This window comes from Lagopus leucura, unplaced genomic scaffold (assembly GCF_019238085.1).
Source record: "Lagopus leucura isolate 7727_CA_CO unplaced genomic scaffold, USGS_WTPT01 Super-Scaffold_100159, whole genome shotgun sequence".
In the NCBI taxonomy this organism is placed as follows: domain Eukaryota; kingdom Metazoa; phylum Chordata; class Aves; order Galliformes; family Phasianidae; genus Lagopus; species Lagopus leucura.
The window spans coordinates 29704187-29722675 of record NW_024962335.1 but is presented as its reverse complement, the minus strand read 5'-3'; the positions used below and the strand labels follow the sequence as shown (position 1 = coordinate 29722675).

General features: G+C 38.7%; 1 protein-coding gene across 3 annotated transcripts in view; it reads left to right on the top strand.

Moving 5' to 3' along the window:
• ITPR2 (inositol 1,4,5-trisphosphate receptor type 2) overlaps positions 1-18489 on the top strand; it is a 266121-nt gene that overhangs the window by 200037 nt on the left and 47595 nt on the right. For all 3 annotated transcript variants that reach the window (XM_042889533.1, XM_042889531.1, XM_042889534.1), the window contains one exon: positions 16593-16700. In XM_042889533.1, the coding sequence (XP_042745467.1) occupies positions 16593-16700 (108 nt within the window). The remainder of the gene's footprint in view (positions 1-16592; positions 16701-18489) is intronic.

Here is an 18489-nt window from a genome sequence, read left to right as displayed (position 1 = left end):
CTCATCTGTTGTGGGTATTTTCGCCACATAAGGCTCATGGCAGCAATTTACTGTTCTTCATCAAACTCTGTAGAATGAAATGGCATGATTTGCTCTGTACACTGTACTATCTTTTCACAAAAATGACTTTTAATCTTCTCACATTTCTGTAACTATGCATGTATCTGTTTACACTAGCTTTGCAGCCATGTCAAGTCCACCATCAAAACAGAGCAATGAAAGAGCAGGCAATTTGGGGCCTTTCCCTCTCCTCTGCTAATGAAAAGCTATGATTCTTGGCACAGGACTGCTGGTCCTTGACCCCAAACTCTTTCTCTTTGTGCCCTTTCACTCACTCTGGGATGGGCAGGATATGAACTTGGTCCCTCCTCAGTAAAGCCATTGTTGCAGGGTTCCTTTTCTGGCTCCGCTCTAAATACCCACTTCTACTTTGCTGTGTCTGAGGTGCTTATTGGCAGCTGGGCCTTCCACTTGGCTTAACCAACCTAATTTACATAGTGTTTCTTTGCTGTACTCCTTACAGTTTCACAGTCCACCTGATGTTTTTTTTCCTACAACCAACATGTCTCGTCCATCACTCTCCTGACGCTTGCATGTGACTACTTGCTCTACTTACAGCCTTTTGGTGCCTCTGTAATAGCAGAATCAAGACCAAAAGTTCCTCTTTTTACTGTTAGAGCCTTCAAACAGAGACGGTTTATTTTAGGGAGCCCAGACTTTCAGTTTTTGTCGTTGCACTTTTCAGGACTCTGATGGGTTCTGCATTTTGCCACCCCTACATCCTTCCTTGCCCTTCCTGTGGCTGGTTTTACCAGAAGCAGAAGGCATTCTTGTAAATGCTTCACCCGCAGTGCATAGAAACTTTTAAATACATTGCAAGCAAAGCTGAGATTTCTCTTATTAAATCACCCAGCTCCTACCTCAAATGCACATGCAGGCACACATATGTGTGTGCATGCCCACACACAAAAACATACATCCCAGAGAGCCTGGGACATGATGGTAAGATATTGGCTGTTAAATATGCCTTGTCATGACAGTTACCACTTCACTTCCTCATGTTTCTCTGTCTTCACTTCTTCCCTTTACATTTTCATCCTCGTCCAGCCTGCCATGTGCAGTAGTTGTGCTGCGTCCCCTGCACTGACTTCGGGGCAGTCTGGACACTGCTACTGTCTACTTTTTCTGTTCAGCATATTATGAGCAGAGGGGAGAATGGGGCACCACTGAAAGAAAGCAGAACTGAATTATCCATGAGGATCTACCCTGATTTGCACTCATACTCTGCAGCCTGGCTTTGGGGTAGGGACTTATTCCAGATGTAGCTCCTCTGCAGCCAGTTGTGGAGGAGACACAAACTGGTGTTGAGGTTACATCCTTTAAAAATAAACCTATTGTTCCTGGATGAAGACAGATGACAATTATCTTGAAAATCCATGGAGAGGATTCTTTTTTCTGTGTCTTGTTCAAATGTCATGATCAGAGCAAGGCCTTGAACTTGACAGTGCTAATTTCTTACGCTGGTGTCTCAGGTGAATACCAGTGGTGTGCTGCAGATAAGTTCCATCAGTTCTTTTCAAGCTTCAGTCAAAAAAGATTGGTGTGGTGTTTTTATTACTGTCCTTTTTAAAAGATCCTGTTAAATCATGTTATGCTTTGTTTTGCAAAGATAGTAAGGCCATCCTCAAAGAGACTTCATCTTTATGTGATGTCTCTGTAGAGTTTACAAAAGCTTTTTGACATGGTAGCAGACAATGGTTCAATACTTACACTAATGCCTCTGCAACTGAGAGGTGAATAGGAGAATTAAGTTTTTATATGGAAAAAAAAAATATTAAATACAAAAAAAGAAAATTAAAAGGGCAAAAAATTTTCTCACTTTTCTGGTGACTGCCTGAGCTTCCTAGCTTTTTGTTATAAAAAAGTGTTCCAGTAGTTTGTAAACTAAAAATGCTGCATTAGAGTTAACAGTATTTCTGTGAAGTTTGTGACCCCTTTACGTTTACTATAAAATAAGAAAATGCACTGGTTATAACCACAGGTTTCTATAGTTTGCATGCATGTATTTATATACTTCTGTTAACTGTAAATACTTTGGAGTGCTTCTCTGTGTTTCTCAGCTAGTTGCAAACTCTCTAAATCAAGCACAAAGCCCTAGCAAATGCACTGTGCCTTTCAGAATGAGTTTATTCATGAGGCTCAGACAATATTGTATAAATCTACATAGCTTCTAGTCAGCTTGCAAAGAATGCACTGTCATCTGCTGTAGAGCTATGTAAACATATCCTTGATCTAAAAGGATGTGAGTAGGTAGGAGGTAGGGAAGCAAACTGTAGTACTTCAACAAAATTTTCAATGCCTTGTGACTCCTTCCATCTCATTCTCAAAGCTTGCGCAGAAGTATGGAGGTAGTGACCCAGTGTGGCATCCCTTTTATGATGCGTGTTCTGAGGCTCTCAGACAAGCAGAATGTTACTTAATTTTAAGCACATACTTTAGTGTCTTGCTGGAGAAGGAACATAGGTCTTGAAATTCCACCTTTGTCCCTTTGTAACCTCCAGGTGAGTAGGAAGAATCTCTATGAGATTAAGCTAAAGTTTTATTTAAATCCCAAGGGAGTACCGAAACTACTTAGATAAATATGATAATTTCCTAATGGCACTGAAACTTAGTGAAAAACCATTTCCACCTACCTGTAAGTGTAGAAGAAGTTAACACTGCTTGATATCAACACAGGTATACAGAATAAACGAACATGAACTCAGTTGAGCCTATATTCTGGTAGACTGGTGTAGTTAGAAGTTCCCTTTCATCAGTAAATTCTTAAAATAAATGTAAAAGAAGCAGTATTTGGCTGTGAATTGTAAGGCTCTTGCTGTATGTACTACTAAGCATACTGTAGCAACTAAAGGTAGTAAGTCATACACCTTTCCTTCAGGGCTAATTTTAAATGAACTGAGCAAAGTAAGTCATTCAGCCAAATAGATTTGCCTGTATAGAGAATGTTAATAGCATATAATAGCATGCTTCTTTATCAAATATTGCAAACTTTATCAAAATAATCTTACTGCCGTGTTTACCTCATGTAGTATACTGCATATTGGTGTATGGCACACGAGGAATCTTTACTAACTAGGCTTTTTTTAATAGGTGATACTGTTGGTAACAATGGTGACATCCATTTACAGCTCAGGAGTAGGGGTGCACTGCAGGCTATTTTTTTACAGGGTGATATTTTTGACACTTGAAATCATTTGATAATGAGGCTTGGATACAGTACATTCACACAGGAGAAACTTAAGGCAATTTTTAAAAAGTGTTGCCATCCAAATGTGTAAAATTCCAAAAAGCACAAAGCCTTTGTTTCTGTGGCTTTCTGTTTATCACACCATCTGTATCTTTCACTTCATTTTCTGTGTCAATGTTGTGCCTGAATCCACATAGTTCTTGGGCTCTCCACAGCAGAAGAGAGAAATTACAATAATAATAGTAATTCTGGAAGAATTAGCTTTGCCTTTCACAGATTTTGAAGCAGTTTAAAGCTTTAGTTAATTTTGATTCCCCGTCTCATAGCGTAGGTGGTATTATCCAGTCTCACAGATAAAGACACCAAGCCAGCAGCAGGTGTAGACAGCAAGTCATTAGCCATCATGGGAAGAGAAGACAGCTTGCTTGATCCCCAGTGCCTTGCTTTAACTGCTACACTGGGTTTCCTCTTATGCTCACTTGATCCCAGCTATGTTACTAATGAGGAAAATTGGCATTTAATAGCTAGTATAGTTGACAGTTGAGAAGTGCATAATCACTGAGCACATTAATACTCCACGAGTCTTTTAAAGAGATCTTTGTAAAATAAATTTTTAAAATAAACTTTTGTGTGCTGCTGATATGGATTGTTAAGGCAAGAAGAGTTTTTACAGTATAGCATATGTAAGTGTGAGAGGGGCTGAGGGATACTGGATGGCCTCTGGTTTTTTTGTGGGTAGTTATTTTTGGTGTTGTAGCATGGGCAACTGCTGGCTTTCCTTCATTGGGCTGTATTTTAACATTTAGACAGATGACCTTAGACCCTTGTTCCTCCTTTTCTCTTTTGTGTCCGTGTATGTGTGCACATAAAACAGAATATATTTATTAAAATGTATAAGATTAAATGTAAATTCTCATGCACATCCATTTGTCTTGATTGGCGTACAATTCAAGTCAGGACAAAAGATTCCTTTGCAAGAACGTGGTTAAAATGATGCGAGCAGATTTTCCATGGTTTAATATCTGGGGAACATGAGAAGTATCAGTGTGAATACGTTCCTCCAGATACGAGATAGGATCACTGCCTGTAGCTTGTCCTTTGGTGTGAGACTCCAAAGCTTTCTGAACTGACAGTGTTGTTCCAAGCTGAAAAACAGTATTCTGCATGAAAGAAATCCAGCTGCAGTGAGGGATAAATTTTAGGTGACATTTGACTACTCAAAAAGAAGGAATGATAAAGCGGAAAAAAAATTACTTAATAGTGTGCATTTACTAGCACCTCCTATAAGCAAAAAGACAGCAAAGAAACAACAGGAAAGCTGTTCAGGATAGAGAATGGCTGAAAGCAGTTACAACCCCAGCAGTCCATAGTGGACATTAGATGACTAAAACGATAACATCATTGTTATACCTTGGAAAATATGTGATCATAAGCCAAGTACAAAAGTCTTGCATGAACTGTCTTTCCCCTTTCCCCTGTGTGTTTGCATGTTCATTTGCAACCTGTAACATTTTTCTAAAAGAGATCTCTCCTTTCTCATTGGAGCTCTGAGTTCCTAGAACACTTCTCTCTGAAAGGTAGTTGGGAAGTAGATTTCAACTCCAGCAGGGGTCCTCCAGAAGACCTGAGATTGTATGACTGCATAGTTTTGTGAATTTTTAGACCTGCTGACCAACCATGCTTCTTTTGCCAATCCTGTGGTAGGACACCTTGCTCAAAAATGGGACTTTTGCCCATTAACCCCATAAGGTTCTGTCTTCAAAAAGCATTAGGCTCTGCTGACAAAAATTTTACGTTGATTTTGTTCCATGAACATTATGGCTTAATTCATTTGGATTTTTATAAACTTCTCATTGGTGAACTCTAAAATAATGGTGTCTTCAGTAAGTGAGATAAGGATTTTGGAAAAAAGACTGAAATGCAAAAAGATCTGAGCTTGTGTGGTGGAAATGGATGTACTGTACCAGTATCACTGGTTATTTTGAGTGAAAATACAGATCCAGCCACGTTTTATATCACAATGACCATTTTCAAATTTTGTAGCTGGTATGAATGATCTTTCCAGCAGCAGTTTTCAAGCGTTCTTGGAGGTAGTCTTCCCAAGCACCTGATGAAAAATACTAAATGTACTTAACTAAACAGGGCTACCTTTTGATGACAGTGAGTGATCAAACCTATCCTTCATGATAAGTCTATCTTTCAGAATAAACAGCTCTGAGTTTGTGCAATAAGGATGCTCATTTTTACAGGACAGGTGAAATTTTTGGAGCTCAAGGATGCTTTTTTTCTTTTTTCTTTTTCTTTTTTTTTAAGCCTTTGCTGAGATTTGCAGCTTTTTTGTTTTCTTTCTGTTGTTGTTTTGTGTCTTTCTTTTAACAACAAAACTCTTACTGATAGCAGTGCCAAAACAAAGGGCTAATGGGGACCAGTCCCAGGAACCAGTGACTGTCAGGGGACTCGTATCCTTGGCTGCCAGACCTGAAACTTCCCATAGAACTTCTATGCTCCACATGTTGTTTTGTAGTTATCATCCTGATGAGACAGGCTATGGCATCAAAATGACACTGGCTAATTAAATGTCAGCAGAATCAGAATCTGTTGCAAGGCTTTTACACTTAGATTGCCAAGATTGAAACAGAAACCAATGACGCACATCACCCTCCTTGCGGCTCATTAGGATGGTATATAACTCTACCTTTAGCCGGCTGCAATATAGAGAGACAATATGGAGGCTGCTGCAGGGGCTTGACACTAATGAGCAACTGAAACATTAAACAAATGTCTGTGGCTGTTGTTAGGTCTCAGGTTAAAACCTTGGCAACTTGTCCTTCGTTGTTAGGTCTCAGGCTAAAGCCTTGGCAACTTGTCCTTCAATATTTTCTTTTTCTCCCCTTCTTCTTGGGAGCATTTTCCTCAGAACACTGCCATGACTTTGTCGGAGATCTAAGCGGAGACCTCTGTTTCCCACTGGAGTTCTGCTGACTTGGGTTGCAAAGAGCTGCTGGGATTCAGGCTAGAGCTTTTTTACTGCAAGCCGGTCATTAGCTTAATTCCTACAGCTCTAGAGTAATATCAAGTGAAGATTATACATATATGTGCATTTGAGTATTAATGAGGGATGGCTGTGGTGGCTGTACGTTTCATTAATGCACAGGTGGTCCTAATATTTCTGTTTTGTGGGTTTCTCCTTTTATCTTTAACTTCTGTAATCCTGTGTTCTCGTGCTTTGTGGTTTACAAGATTTTTTTGTCATTGGGAAATATGTTGTATTGGTGTTGAGGCTCAAACGTTAGACCAGAAGGAATATCTTTTATTTGTCAAGTGTCTGCATTGTGAAATCTTCACATTAGTCTGTGGTTTTACTCTGAAAATTGGCTGTGGGAGAATGACATAGTCTTATTTAAGATATTTTCTGCTCTCCGGCTCCATTTACAATCCTGCATTAGTAATAAACATACTATCTTTTTATTACTCTCTGAAACAGTGTGGACTGGGGAGAATGATTGTTATTCTCCTTTGGTTCTTTATCACCAGCAGGACAGTTACTTAGCTTCCAGTTTTAAGGAGTCTTCGTTTAGCTTTATCCTCAGCTGGTCTGTGTGGGAATACCTCCACCGAAGGTAGGCAAATGATGCCCATTTACACTGGTAGAAAACTTAACTTGTTGTTCTCAAACTTTACACCTAGCCTTTGAGCTCCCAGCTTTGCATCTTGTATACAAAGCCTTCATTAGAGTGATGATACATAGACCAAAAAAAGCATAGCTTGACTTAAAGTTTCTCAGCTGAGTTTGCATACAGGAGAATTATGCTGAAATAAAAATCATTTAATTTGTAAAGAGTAAACTCAATCCAGAAGTCACTGAGAGACAAGAAGTTGGAACCACACAAAATCACTCTTCAAAGTATGCTGCACTTTCAGTTGCCCCCAACTGCAATGTTTACGTGTTGTCTGCTCAGAAATGTATGTAATACAGCTACTTTCTTTGTTCAGATTGCAGCAAACACCCCTTATTAAGAAAGCTGTCTTACACGAAGTGTTGAATTGTAGTAATCTGCTATAGGTGAAGGCTTACTCTGGGCACAGAGCTGGGACTTTTCCATTAGACGTGACCTTCAAATGAACCAAAGTGCTCTTTTTCTAATATATAAAGCACAGCTAAAGCTTTTTGCTGAGAGCTAGGAGGAACTTGCTTTGTTTGTTTGTTTTGAAGGGAAGTGAGGGTAGCCTTGGAAATATCGTGAAAGTGAAGTCTGTTCTTACTTAATATTATCAGAGGAGTTTTAATAGACCTCAGATATCTGCATGGTGAAATCCTACACCTTAATTAAAAACAGAGGGAGATGTCTTCTCTGAGAAAGACATACTTTTTTTGCCCCTCTAAATTGTTTGATAGTCACTGACGTAATTATAGGTTAACAAAAATAAAGAGCATTAATCAGAATATCAAGATATGTCTGTTCCTCACAGTTGCTCTGTCTCAATTCTCATCTCCTCTGATGTCATAATTTAATTAGATATCTCAGTCATCATAGAGTTTTCCAGAATAGAGAAGATCTGAATTTGCTACCTTGGTTGCCTTCCTCTTTGTTTCACTTACTTAACACAGCACAGAAGAATAAAAATGAGGTGTACTTTGCACTTTTTTGCAACTGTAGAGTTACTGAAAAGTGTCCAGAAACAAAATAGTTTCTCTGCTGTGTTATGTATGTGAGTTTCAACATTAGTTTTATGAGTGGTTTGTGGTAGTTTTAGACGAATTTGAACTTCCCAGACTTTTCTTTTTGTGAGTTTGCCTGCAGAGCACAATTTAGCTTCTAGTTGGTTGGGTAGAGCAATGTTTGTGAGCATTTCACGAGGACTAAGATGATTTTTTTCCCTCTTTTTGATCTGCCACCTTGATCTGTGGTTTCCTAAGTACCAGGTGAAACTGTTCTCCCGAGAATAGTAGCCATAATACAGAGTTGGAAAGAGCACTTTGCTATTTTAATTTCTCTTCTCTTTATTCCTATGCCCTAAATTATTTTTAAAGACATTTTTCCCTTCTAATTGAAGGGTTGGGCAAACATTCAACAGCGTGATTGGAAAAAATGGAAAATCTGTAATTATATGAAGGGAGACATCTCTCATTCATGGTCCATCTCCATACTTGGCATCTGTCCTGTTTCGTACCCCACAAGGTATGAAGACCTCTGTAAAGATTAGGAAATGCATATCTTTTGTGAATTAGAGAGCTTGCAGCTTCAGCTGCTTACATGCTACTTTAGTCTGATATGGTTTTGACAATAAATGACAAGGTTATATTTTTCTGCGTGTTATGGAAATACCTGTCCAGGAGGGATACTAACCGGGTTGTCTATGAACAGACCTACTGCTTCACTATGGATACAACAAGTATGAGGGCCACATAATGACCATATCTCAAGTGTTTTAATTGTGGAGGCTGACTGAGGACTCACGCCGCTTTACTTTTGAGCTGCCTTGCTGATTGGTAGCTGACTTATCTGAGCTTGTAGAACTGCTTGTACAGTGCCACTCTTCCAAGACGTAAGAGCATGAAACAGCTGGTGGGTGTGCTACAGACTGGGCTGATGAGCTGCATCCAGATCAGGGAATCACAATGTACAAATACACAACAGAACTGTTCTGCCAGTGCGTGAAATGAAGCTTTAGGTGGGAAGACATGAGGAGGGACCTGGAGATGGTGCAAATCTCACGCTTCAAGTCAAAGGCTGATTAGTTTGGTTAGACTCTGGAAAAAAGTTTGAGTCCATTGTGAAAGTATTAAACCATGAGTTACTTTATCCTCTGCACTTGGTGCCAGAGGAAGGAAAGTTGTCTGGCAGTCAAATTCTGTTCCTATGGCTGAAATAAGGAAATATTGTCATTTCTAGGGCTTAAAGACATCTGTCATAAGCAGTTTCTCCTTTTGCTTGTGTGGATAGCTAGCCTTCCTTTCTTTAGAAGCCATGTGTTAGATAGCAGTAGATGAATATTGTGCAAAAAATCACTGTGCTGAGTAAGAAGAGAAGCTGGAAATTGAGTGCTTGAGAGCAAGCAAAAAGGATTTTTGAGATTTCCTCAAAGGCCATATCATTCACAGCTCTCTTATCTCAAGTTCATGTGTTTATTTTGTATGTGTGTAAAGTGTTGGTGGCTTTCAGAGGTGAGCAGTTCTCTTGCTGTATGGATTTAGGATCCATATCCAACAACTTGCTGCTTTGTTGTTGTTCTAGATCTTTGTCAGACTGAGTTTGTACCATGTTGATGAGCGTATTAATGAGGTCTTATTTTATGTGCAGTGTTGTCAGCCTTTCATACACTTTGCATGTAGCTGAAGTCTTGCTTTTTATTACAAGGTAAAGCCCTATTCTTCTTCCTTTTCTATTCAACTGTCTTGTTATCTTCCCATAATCATGTCTGACACTTCCAATATCTCCATATGTCCTTCTTTCCTGTACTCCTCAAAATTTTGCTTACAGTATTTGCAGGAGGCTATCTACAGGTACAGTTCTCTCATCTATTGGAACACTGAATCATGCACTTCTGTCCACATCTTATGTTCAGAATGGTCAGCGTGCACCAAAAAACAGATGTAACCCATGTATGCATTGAGCCAATTTGGCTACTTTTGACACTGTTGTCTGTAACAGTATGTGTGTATCTTTAAGAGCTGTTGATGTCCTCTCCTCCCCCAGGTAAGTTTTGTTTGGTTTCAACACATTTTGTCAGCAGATCTGAACTTTCCCCACATGCATAGTACTTTCTCCTTTCTTTCTCTCCCTCTTTCTTTCTTTTTTTGTTTTTTGTTTTTTGTTTGTTTTTGCAAGTAAGCTTTGCCTTTGAAAGAAATTGAGAAGTTGTAAAGAAGACAAATGGAAGTAAAGCTTGTTGAAATTTTTGCAAGTCATTTTGTCTTCTGTTTGCTTTCATCAAGGATAAAAGAACAGCAAAACCACATCAGAAATAGCAATAAAATTACTGTGGGGGCTGCAAACATAATAATGATAGAGATCACTTAACTGTGATGGTTTCTTTTACGCGATAATGTCAAGGTGTTTTATTTCTTCTTACCCTGTGAGGTAGTTCACTATTATCCACAGATTTTAGTGCATGCCACATGGAGGCCAGTAAGGAGAGGTGATGCCTTAGAAGTTACACAAGGCTGTGGAAGACCCAGCAACAGAATCCAGAGTCTGGACCACCCAGGGCCATATTCATGTACTGCAAGCCATCAGGAGAAGATTAACTTGAAACCCTTTTGGTTGCTCTGTACAGTATAATCTTCTAAATGAAATCAATGAATACTTGATTTGAGAGTCTCCCGTTGCTCCATCCCTGCTGTTCCTAATGTTTGTTAACAGATTGCTTTGTGGTAGAGTGCAAAGGTGCCGCTCTATAAAACTGTAATGACTTCTGGAAAGGAAGTTGCCCTATGTATTGCAGAAAGCACCATTCAATTTTGATTGGAGCATGGGGAGTTGAGAAGTTGTTACTACTGTTAGTACAGCCAGCTGAAATAAAAATTTCTGCTCAGCTATAGTTAAAATGACATTTCCTTTTTCTTTGCTTTCTCTCTCTCTCTCTTTGTTTACCACTGGAATATGAGTGTTTTCTTTGCCCGTGGCAGGGAGCTGGAGTGTGGTGAGGCCCTGACACTCAGATGAAGGGCATCTCATTTTCCGTCTCCTGTCCAGTCGTGGTTTTCACCCATTCTGTTTGCTACTCCCTTGACTCTCTCTCTGTGTTATTTCTCAGTCCTTGGGAGTTTTCTTGTCAGTTCTCAGGCAGATTTTTTTTCTTTCTGTCTAAGTAGAAAATGAAGTGTTTGGTGGGATGGCTGGGGTTTCCCCCACTGAAGAGGTTTGGCGGTTCCAGGTCTCACACAGCCCGACTTTGGGAGCCAAGGGACTTGGGGAAAAGAGGAAGGGACTGCAGCTGTTAATTAGCACAAGTTGGTGCACAGCAAGGTGAAACCAGTCTGAACAGATACAATATTCTGCTCCTGCTATAAGTTAGATTCTGTCTATTTTCTCCCTGGTGAAAGAGCGGTGGCTTTTAGGCTTGTGAATTATGCTACAATATGTCTCATTACTGAATAGGTATGAAGATAATTTACAACAGATCTATCTGATCTCACTCATTGCATATCAGGTCTTTGCAAACAGCTCTTACCTCACTTTCCCCAAGGTCTAGAAGTCATGAGCTTCCAGGACTGTCCTCTCTGTGCGCTGGCATGCCAGGCAAGACCAACTGGCCCAGCTAGCAAGCTGAAGTTGGAGCATGGGGTGAGGGAAGAGAAGGCATTGTGCAGTGCTGCAGCATGCAAGCCTGACCAGTTCCCTTGCTGCTGTGAGCCCCAGAAGTCAGCACTTGCTCCAGCTGCTGCCTTGCCCTTCCAGGCCTGCCTGTGTGCCAGGAGATGGTTGTGCTGCTGCCTTCATGGGTGCGAGGAGAAATTCAAGAGAAATAGTGGCAAGCATAATGTATACAGAAGTGAATTTTTCTTCTCCGGTTTTTAGATTTTTGTAATACTTCTTAAGAGAACTGCTTTAAATATGAAATGCTTCATGGAACAGAAACTATTTGTGTCTTAGTTTGTATTTCTCAGGCAGTTATCCAGAGCTTATAGTAATACTTCTTTGGCCTTTTCTAGAGAATGAATGTAACACATTTCACACTTTACCAGTAAACTGATTCTTCCACAAAAATAATACCTGTTTACAAGGCACTAAGCTTCACCCATTTAGATCTCTTTGTGCTGTTCTAGTCATAAATATCATCTTTATTCCACACGTTTGGTAGTCTCAAAGTGTTAGAGAGGAAACTGATATAAATGGATCTCACAGATTTCAGCTTGCTGTTTCTAGCTCATATTTATAGGACTCCTGTCCTTTTGGGGGCCCAAAGCAAAGCCTGGTGAAAGTGGCAGGGATTTTGGCAACTCTCTGAGCAGCATACTAGGTCAGCCTCCATTGCAAACTATGCTACAACATTTGAGTTAGAACCAGGGACTGACCTGTCCACATAAAAATACAGAAGGAGTCTCTGTTTAACAGAGATAATGAAAAATGGAAAGTTACTTTGTCTTTTTCCAGAAATTTTTCTACAGACATATGTATATATATACTTACATATTTTGGCACACCGATCTAGTAGCCAAGTCAATGAAACATTGAGAGTCTGATGGCATGAAAGTTCACGGCTTTAAATCACTTTTTCATTGAGGAACATTAAAATAACTGCATTTATGTTTCAGAAAATCTGTCAAGTAAAATGCTTGCAAGAAATGCATGTATTGTTGATGGCAAAAAATGTCTGCTGTCTTTTTCCATGCTGCTGATCATGTGTGTAATCCCAAATGACCATCTGATGTGATTTTACAATCATTTTGAATGAGGAGTTCAGACTATTGTAACTCTGTCATTCCTCTCTAGTTTTTCTTTATTAATGACAGCAGTGTTCTTGATCTGTTCTAAATCTTTTGCATTTTGTTCTGATGTTTATTACACTATTTTCCAAATTTTTGAAGCAAAGGTCTTTCAAGCTGAAGAACAATCCTTCCCTGGAAACTGACTGGAAAGCCAAATGATCTTTATTGATATAGATATTGCCTTACACTTCCCCTCTTTGGAAATCACTGCTCCATTATATGTTATTGCTTCCTCTTCCCTAAATGCCTTTGTGAGTAGTAAAGTACAGTGTTGACATTTAAAATATCATCACTGGCATGGTTGATAGATGAGTGAATGACTGAGAGAGTTCCCTCCTCGGAGGTGATTTTTTTCAGGCTCTGCAGATTCAGTCTCTAGCAAAGGTTATGTTTTGTATCAGTTACGCTCACTGCACGTTCTGAGCTTTGCCTTGCAGACTTGCATGGGGCTGTGGTTTTTCCTACAGTCATTATAGTCCATGCCCATCTAGTGTCTTGTCCATCAGCTGCCCCATAAGACTTGTGCAGCACTTCAGGAGCAACACAACCACATCACAGCAGTTAAATGTGAAAAAACATCAGTCAGAGCTTGCACAGTTTTCATGTGCCAGTCACAGACTGTCACCTAGAGCGTGCTACCAGCTTGGATAAGCTGTTCATATTTTATGTTACAGTTTGTCACTACATTGCTATTTTCACTGCTGTTTCTTTGATCTCAGAAATAGTTCTATACTGGTCAGGAAGTCTGCTGGCACTGTCCGATTTGCCCATGTCTGCCTTTGTGTTTGTTACAAGACAAAGGAAAGATATGAAATCACCCCTTCAGAAAGCACCGCAGTTGCCAAATAGCATAGCATTTATTAAGCAGTTCTTAAGTGTTACTGTGGGCTTCTGCTTTACGTCTCAGTTCTCAAAGATTGCTATTTACACCATTCTTTCATTGATGTGTATTTGGCAATACAGAAATATTATCAGCACTTATTATTGTGGCAACTTGTAAGAATCCATCGCACATTAGAACTGCAATGCAAGAAGAAAATAGAGAACTACCCTTTGCCCTGAGACTACTCTCCGAAGGTCTAGATAGACTGCAGGAGGTCAGTGGATACAAGGAGATGGGAGGTAAAAGAAATGATGTTATGAGCACTTGTGGTCTAGCACTACTGTTGACAGATTTAGATAAATTTCACTGGTGCTTGACTGTGAAGACATCAACTCAGGACTCAGGATGTTCCTGTGGTTTTAAAGTACATAGCTATTGTTCACTTAAAACCTGATAGTGAAGTATGCACTGCATCAGCTCCATCTCAGATCACCAGCAGCCTGTTAAGTCGGTGTGCTGTACTGGTCAGTCCCACTACATGACAAGAGGGCTGAGATGATTTTCCCTTCTAGCACATGTGGTAAGGGAGCTTTTGTTACTAACATTTTTCAAGACATGCTTCCACTTTAAGAGTTATAGACAGTTAAAAGCAGATCAAGAATTGGTATCATAAGATTTTGTATGTCTTATAAGGGGTATTTCCAATTCTTTGTGTACATTCAAATATATTTAGAAATGAAGAGTTTTGTAGTGCTAATGTGAATTTATGAATCTATGTATGTCCCTTTCTCCAAACTGGTAGACTTTTTAATATGAGAAGAATTATTGATACATCCTTAATTTATCACTTATTAGAAGGCTCATAATCTAAATGGTTCACATTAGAGAAAAGGGATCAACGTGCAAGCAAAGTTCCTCTGTGTTGCAGTATATGAAAAATAAAATAAAGGAATATATATGCTTTTATTTATGTTAATTCTTCACTCCAAGCATGGTGTCACTACATTCTGTCTAGTCTGTTCTTTTTTTTTTTTGTATCTCAGGAGTTACAGCTGAAGTAAATGGCATTTGGAGATGGACAATTAAAATAATTGAGTAACAGAGAGTCTTCAGTTTGAGAAAGGATGTAAAAGATAGGGATTTTTTTAATTTAAGGAAGGCACAAGTAAGACAGAACATAACATTAGTGTACAGAATGATGAATGATACAGAGAATGTGAATGGGTGCTCTTGCTTGCCCTTTCTTCGGTACAGAAGCAGAGGGACATTCAGTAAAGCTGAAAAGCAAATGTAGTAGCACTATTTAAAGGCAGTTTTTAAGCAATAATTACCTTGTTTTCACAAGCACATCTTGTTTCTTCATTATGCTGGTGAGGGGAATGCAAGATATCTGTAGAAAATTAATTCAGGTTATCCTTCTAAACAGTTTTTGTGGACATATTGCAAAGACTAGTTCAGAATATATGCCTGATTCCACTGATAAGTGGAAGATGTGTGAGACAAAGTATAGGTAATGAGACTATCTATATATTTACCAGATAAAGCAAGAAGTAGGTATCCAAAACAGACATCTATTGGTGATGGAAAGAACATAGCTCTACAGTTGTCCTCCCTATGATTTTTACATGTGTCCCTGAAGTATCTGCTTGTGAGCCTTTTTAAAAGACTGATATTCTGTCACTTTGGCTCAGTGCTTTACTGGAAGGTTCAAGCAGATTTCTGTCCATGAATAATTAGTAGGAAATACATTTATACTTCCAGAACATTCTTTTCAGGTATTCTCTTTTATATGTATATATTTTATTTAATATTTATCTTTAATTAATAAGTTTATGTCAAAATTCAGAAGAAAATGTATTTTTATTAAATAGTTTTATTAAATAGAATAAATTGTGTATGTGCCTCACTCCCACCATTCTTGGGTAAAAAGAGGATGGTGAGACTTGCAAATGGCTTTCATATGAGACTTGCATATGAGTGTGATCATATTTTGGTTAAATTATTATGATATCTATTTAGCTACATTGTTACTTTTAGACTTGATCTCTGACACGCTTTTTGTAGGTTTGTAATTACTTTTTAATTCCTCAGCATACTGCTTTATTTCACTTTCTGCAATTCTTAGCCACATGTGGTGTTCATCAGTCTAATCCCTTGTTCCTTGTTCCTGTCATTTCCACTGTCTACGTCTAGTCTGTTGTACTAATGTTTGTGTTATGCTTATGACCTAGATGATGGCTGTAAGCCTTTTATTTGCATGTCTCAGTTTCCTCCACCTTAAAATGGGAAAATTTGTAATCTTGGTGAAACACCTCAGAGTTTCTATGTGAAATCCACTCTCCTATGTAGAGAAAACTACATGTTTAGTACATTTCCTTATGCCTTCTGATTAAGTCTTTGTTTCTCTGACTTAAGAGATATCATGAATGCGTTTGCTGATACTGTCAGTATTAAATTTTGTGCAATTTTGAATATTATAAATATTTGCAAGATTGGATATGTTTTATGAATCATCTATGTATCAGTTTTGTAAAAGTTTTTATGAGGAGTTGCATATTTATGTGTGTATGTGTGTGCTTAGTATATAAATTGCACACTAAGAATATATCTGCCTGCTAGTGAGGTCCAGTTGCCTCTGAAATAATTACCTGTGTTATGGCAGCCCTGTAATGCCATGCCAGAACATGGTGAAGAGTAGCTTAGCCACATGAAATAATAGAAAAAAATTAATTGTGTGTGTAATTACCTATTTTGAAGTATGCAGATGTTATTTCTAAACTTAAGTCAGAAGAAATATTCAATCTAGTCTTTTTTTTATTTGTCAGACACCCTCCAAAATTTATCTAAGCTGCTGGCAAAGCTGCCATCCATAAATCTCAGCCAAAGACTTGCTGCTAAGTTTTTAATTCTATATTATTTCTATTGTTTTCAAGTGATTACATTTTTTGTTGTTATCTGTGGATAGAGCCCCACTGGGTTGAGCATATAAGTATATGGGAATGGAGGGAGGAGGATTTGTGTTAGTTTAGTGGAGATGATAAAGCTGAAAACATAGCAGGACATAAATCAGATTTTTATTCTTTTTCTAGTTGGCTCGTCACAATAAAACATTGCAACAGATGCTGAAGCCAGGGTCAGATCCAGATGAAGGAGATGAAGCCTTGAGCTATTACGCCAATCATACAGCACAGATAGAGGTAAGAATTGCTGTCTAGAAGATTGAGTATGAGACAAGTTTGCATATTGTACAGGGCATGTCAACCCTCTTTAGACTTCTGAAAAGCTAAGCTTAATCAAATATATGGATTATTTATGAGAAGAAGAAAGTTAAGTGCTGTTCTTTTGGCTATGGGAGAAGAAGGAATGTAGCTATTTTATATAGGTACATTATGTATTAAAAGTAACTCCAAGTAATCATTTTACAAAAGCTTTCTTTTGTGTTATCGAGCATGTTTTGTTAGGGGAATAATGAGTGTAGATAGTAACTGTGTCGTGAAGTCAAGAGTAATTTTGTATGATACATCACTCAAATAAAGAATCTTGAGTTCTAAACCAGTGATGCTAACTGATCAAATTAAAAGTTTGGCTGAAGTACAAAGAGGTTTTGAAGCGATGTTGACATTCAGTATGGCTTTTGTTTAAAAGAGCATGGCTCTGTCTGATGCAAGTGCCTTGAGCCCATAGCTGCCACTGAGGTAGGCTACTGTTGACATCCTTATCTGTGCTAGCCACCAATCTTTTTGCTGCTCACACCATAGAATCACAGAATCACCAAAGCTGGAAAAGATCTCTAAGATCATCTAGTCCAACCATCCACTTACCACCAATATTGCCCACTAAACCGTGTTCTGGAGTCTTACATCTACACGTTTCTTGAACACCTCCAGGGATGGTGACACAGTACGTAGCAACATGGCTGGCTCTGTGGCTGTGGTGATTGTTTAGAGGGCAGTCAAGTGCACCTTTTAACATATTTTAATGTTTTGGAGGCTCTTAAGTTATTTAGCCAGTATTGGGTGACTAAGTTTTCTGGGTAGGCTGCAGATGTGGGCATCAAAAGAAGCACTGTGATCTGCTTCTATGTGACAAATGGATTCTTACAAGAGTGATTTCTAAGATCTCTTCAAACATCAAGACCACTGTAACTGACAAAGCCTATTTTTCTGGCAAAGGCTCTGTTCTGTGAGCTTCTGCTATCTGGCATACTTTTTAACTGTGGAGCACCATAGGAAGCCTACCTCTTCATTTGAGTCCCAGACCAAACTGAAGGTGTGCTGCCAGGGTCTTTCATTTGCCACGCAGTCCCAGTGCACAACCACTGGCCTGAGAAATAACTGCTTACCTAGGATACTTCAAAGTAGCCTGTTCAGTTTCACATGATGCACTTGCCCTTGGGCAGACGAACAATTATCCTTCATTTCCAATGCAAATATGCTTGAATATGTTATACTTAAAAATGGCTTAGGATGAGTTTGATTTTTAGTATGCTCATCTAATAAATATGAATTATAAGAGAGAAAAGACGGTCCTGATATGCAGGACTGTGATTGGAAAACTGAAACTCTGCCCAGAATTGCTCCTAAATCAAATGGATTGTTCTTTAGATGAAGGCACTCCTTGACCTGTTAGACATTTCGGATACAGCTCCCTGATGTTGGGATATCTCATTTGTTTGATTTGAAAGTCATATAGTATCTTTTTTTTTTTTTTTTTTTTTTCCATAATACTGCCTCTACTGAGACATGGGTCTAGAAGTAAAAATGAGGTTTCTACCCATTTTTCCATTGACATGTAATGCAGACTCCATGATCAGAAAAAGAAAGCAATTTGGATGACAGTGTAGTAAAATGGAGTAAAATCTAACTCACTCACTGATGGCTCAGTAGACTCTGAAACGCAAATAATGCAAGACCTTGTTTCTTGCCAAGTAAGCAAAGAAAACCTGACAAGATATGGGTTCTCTCTGAGTAACAAGGTGCTTTTTTT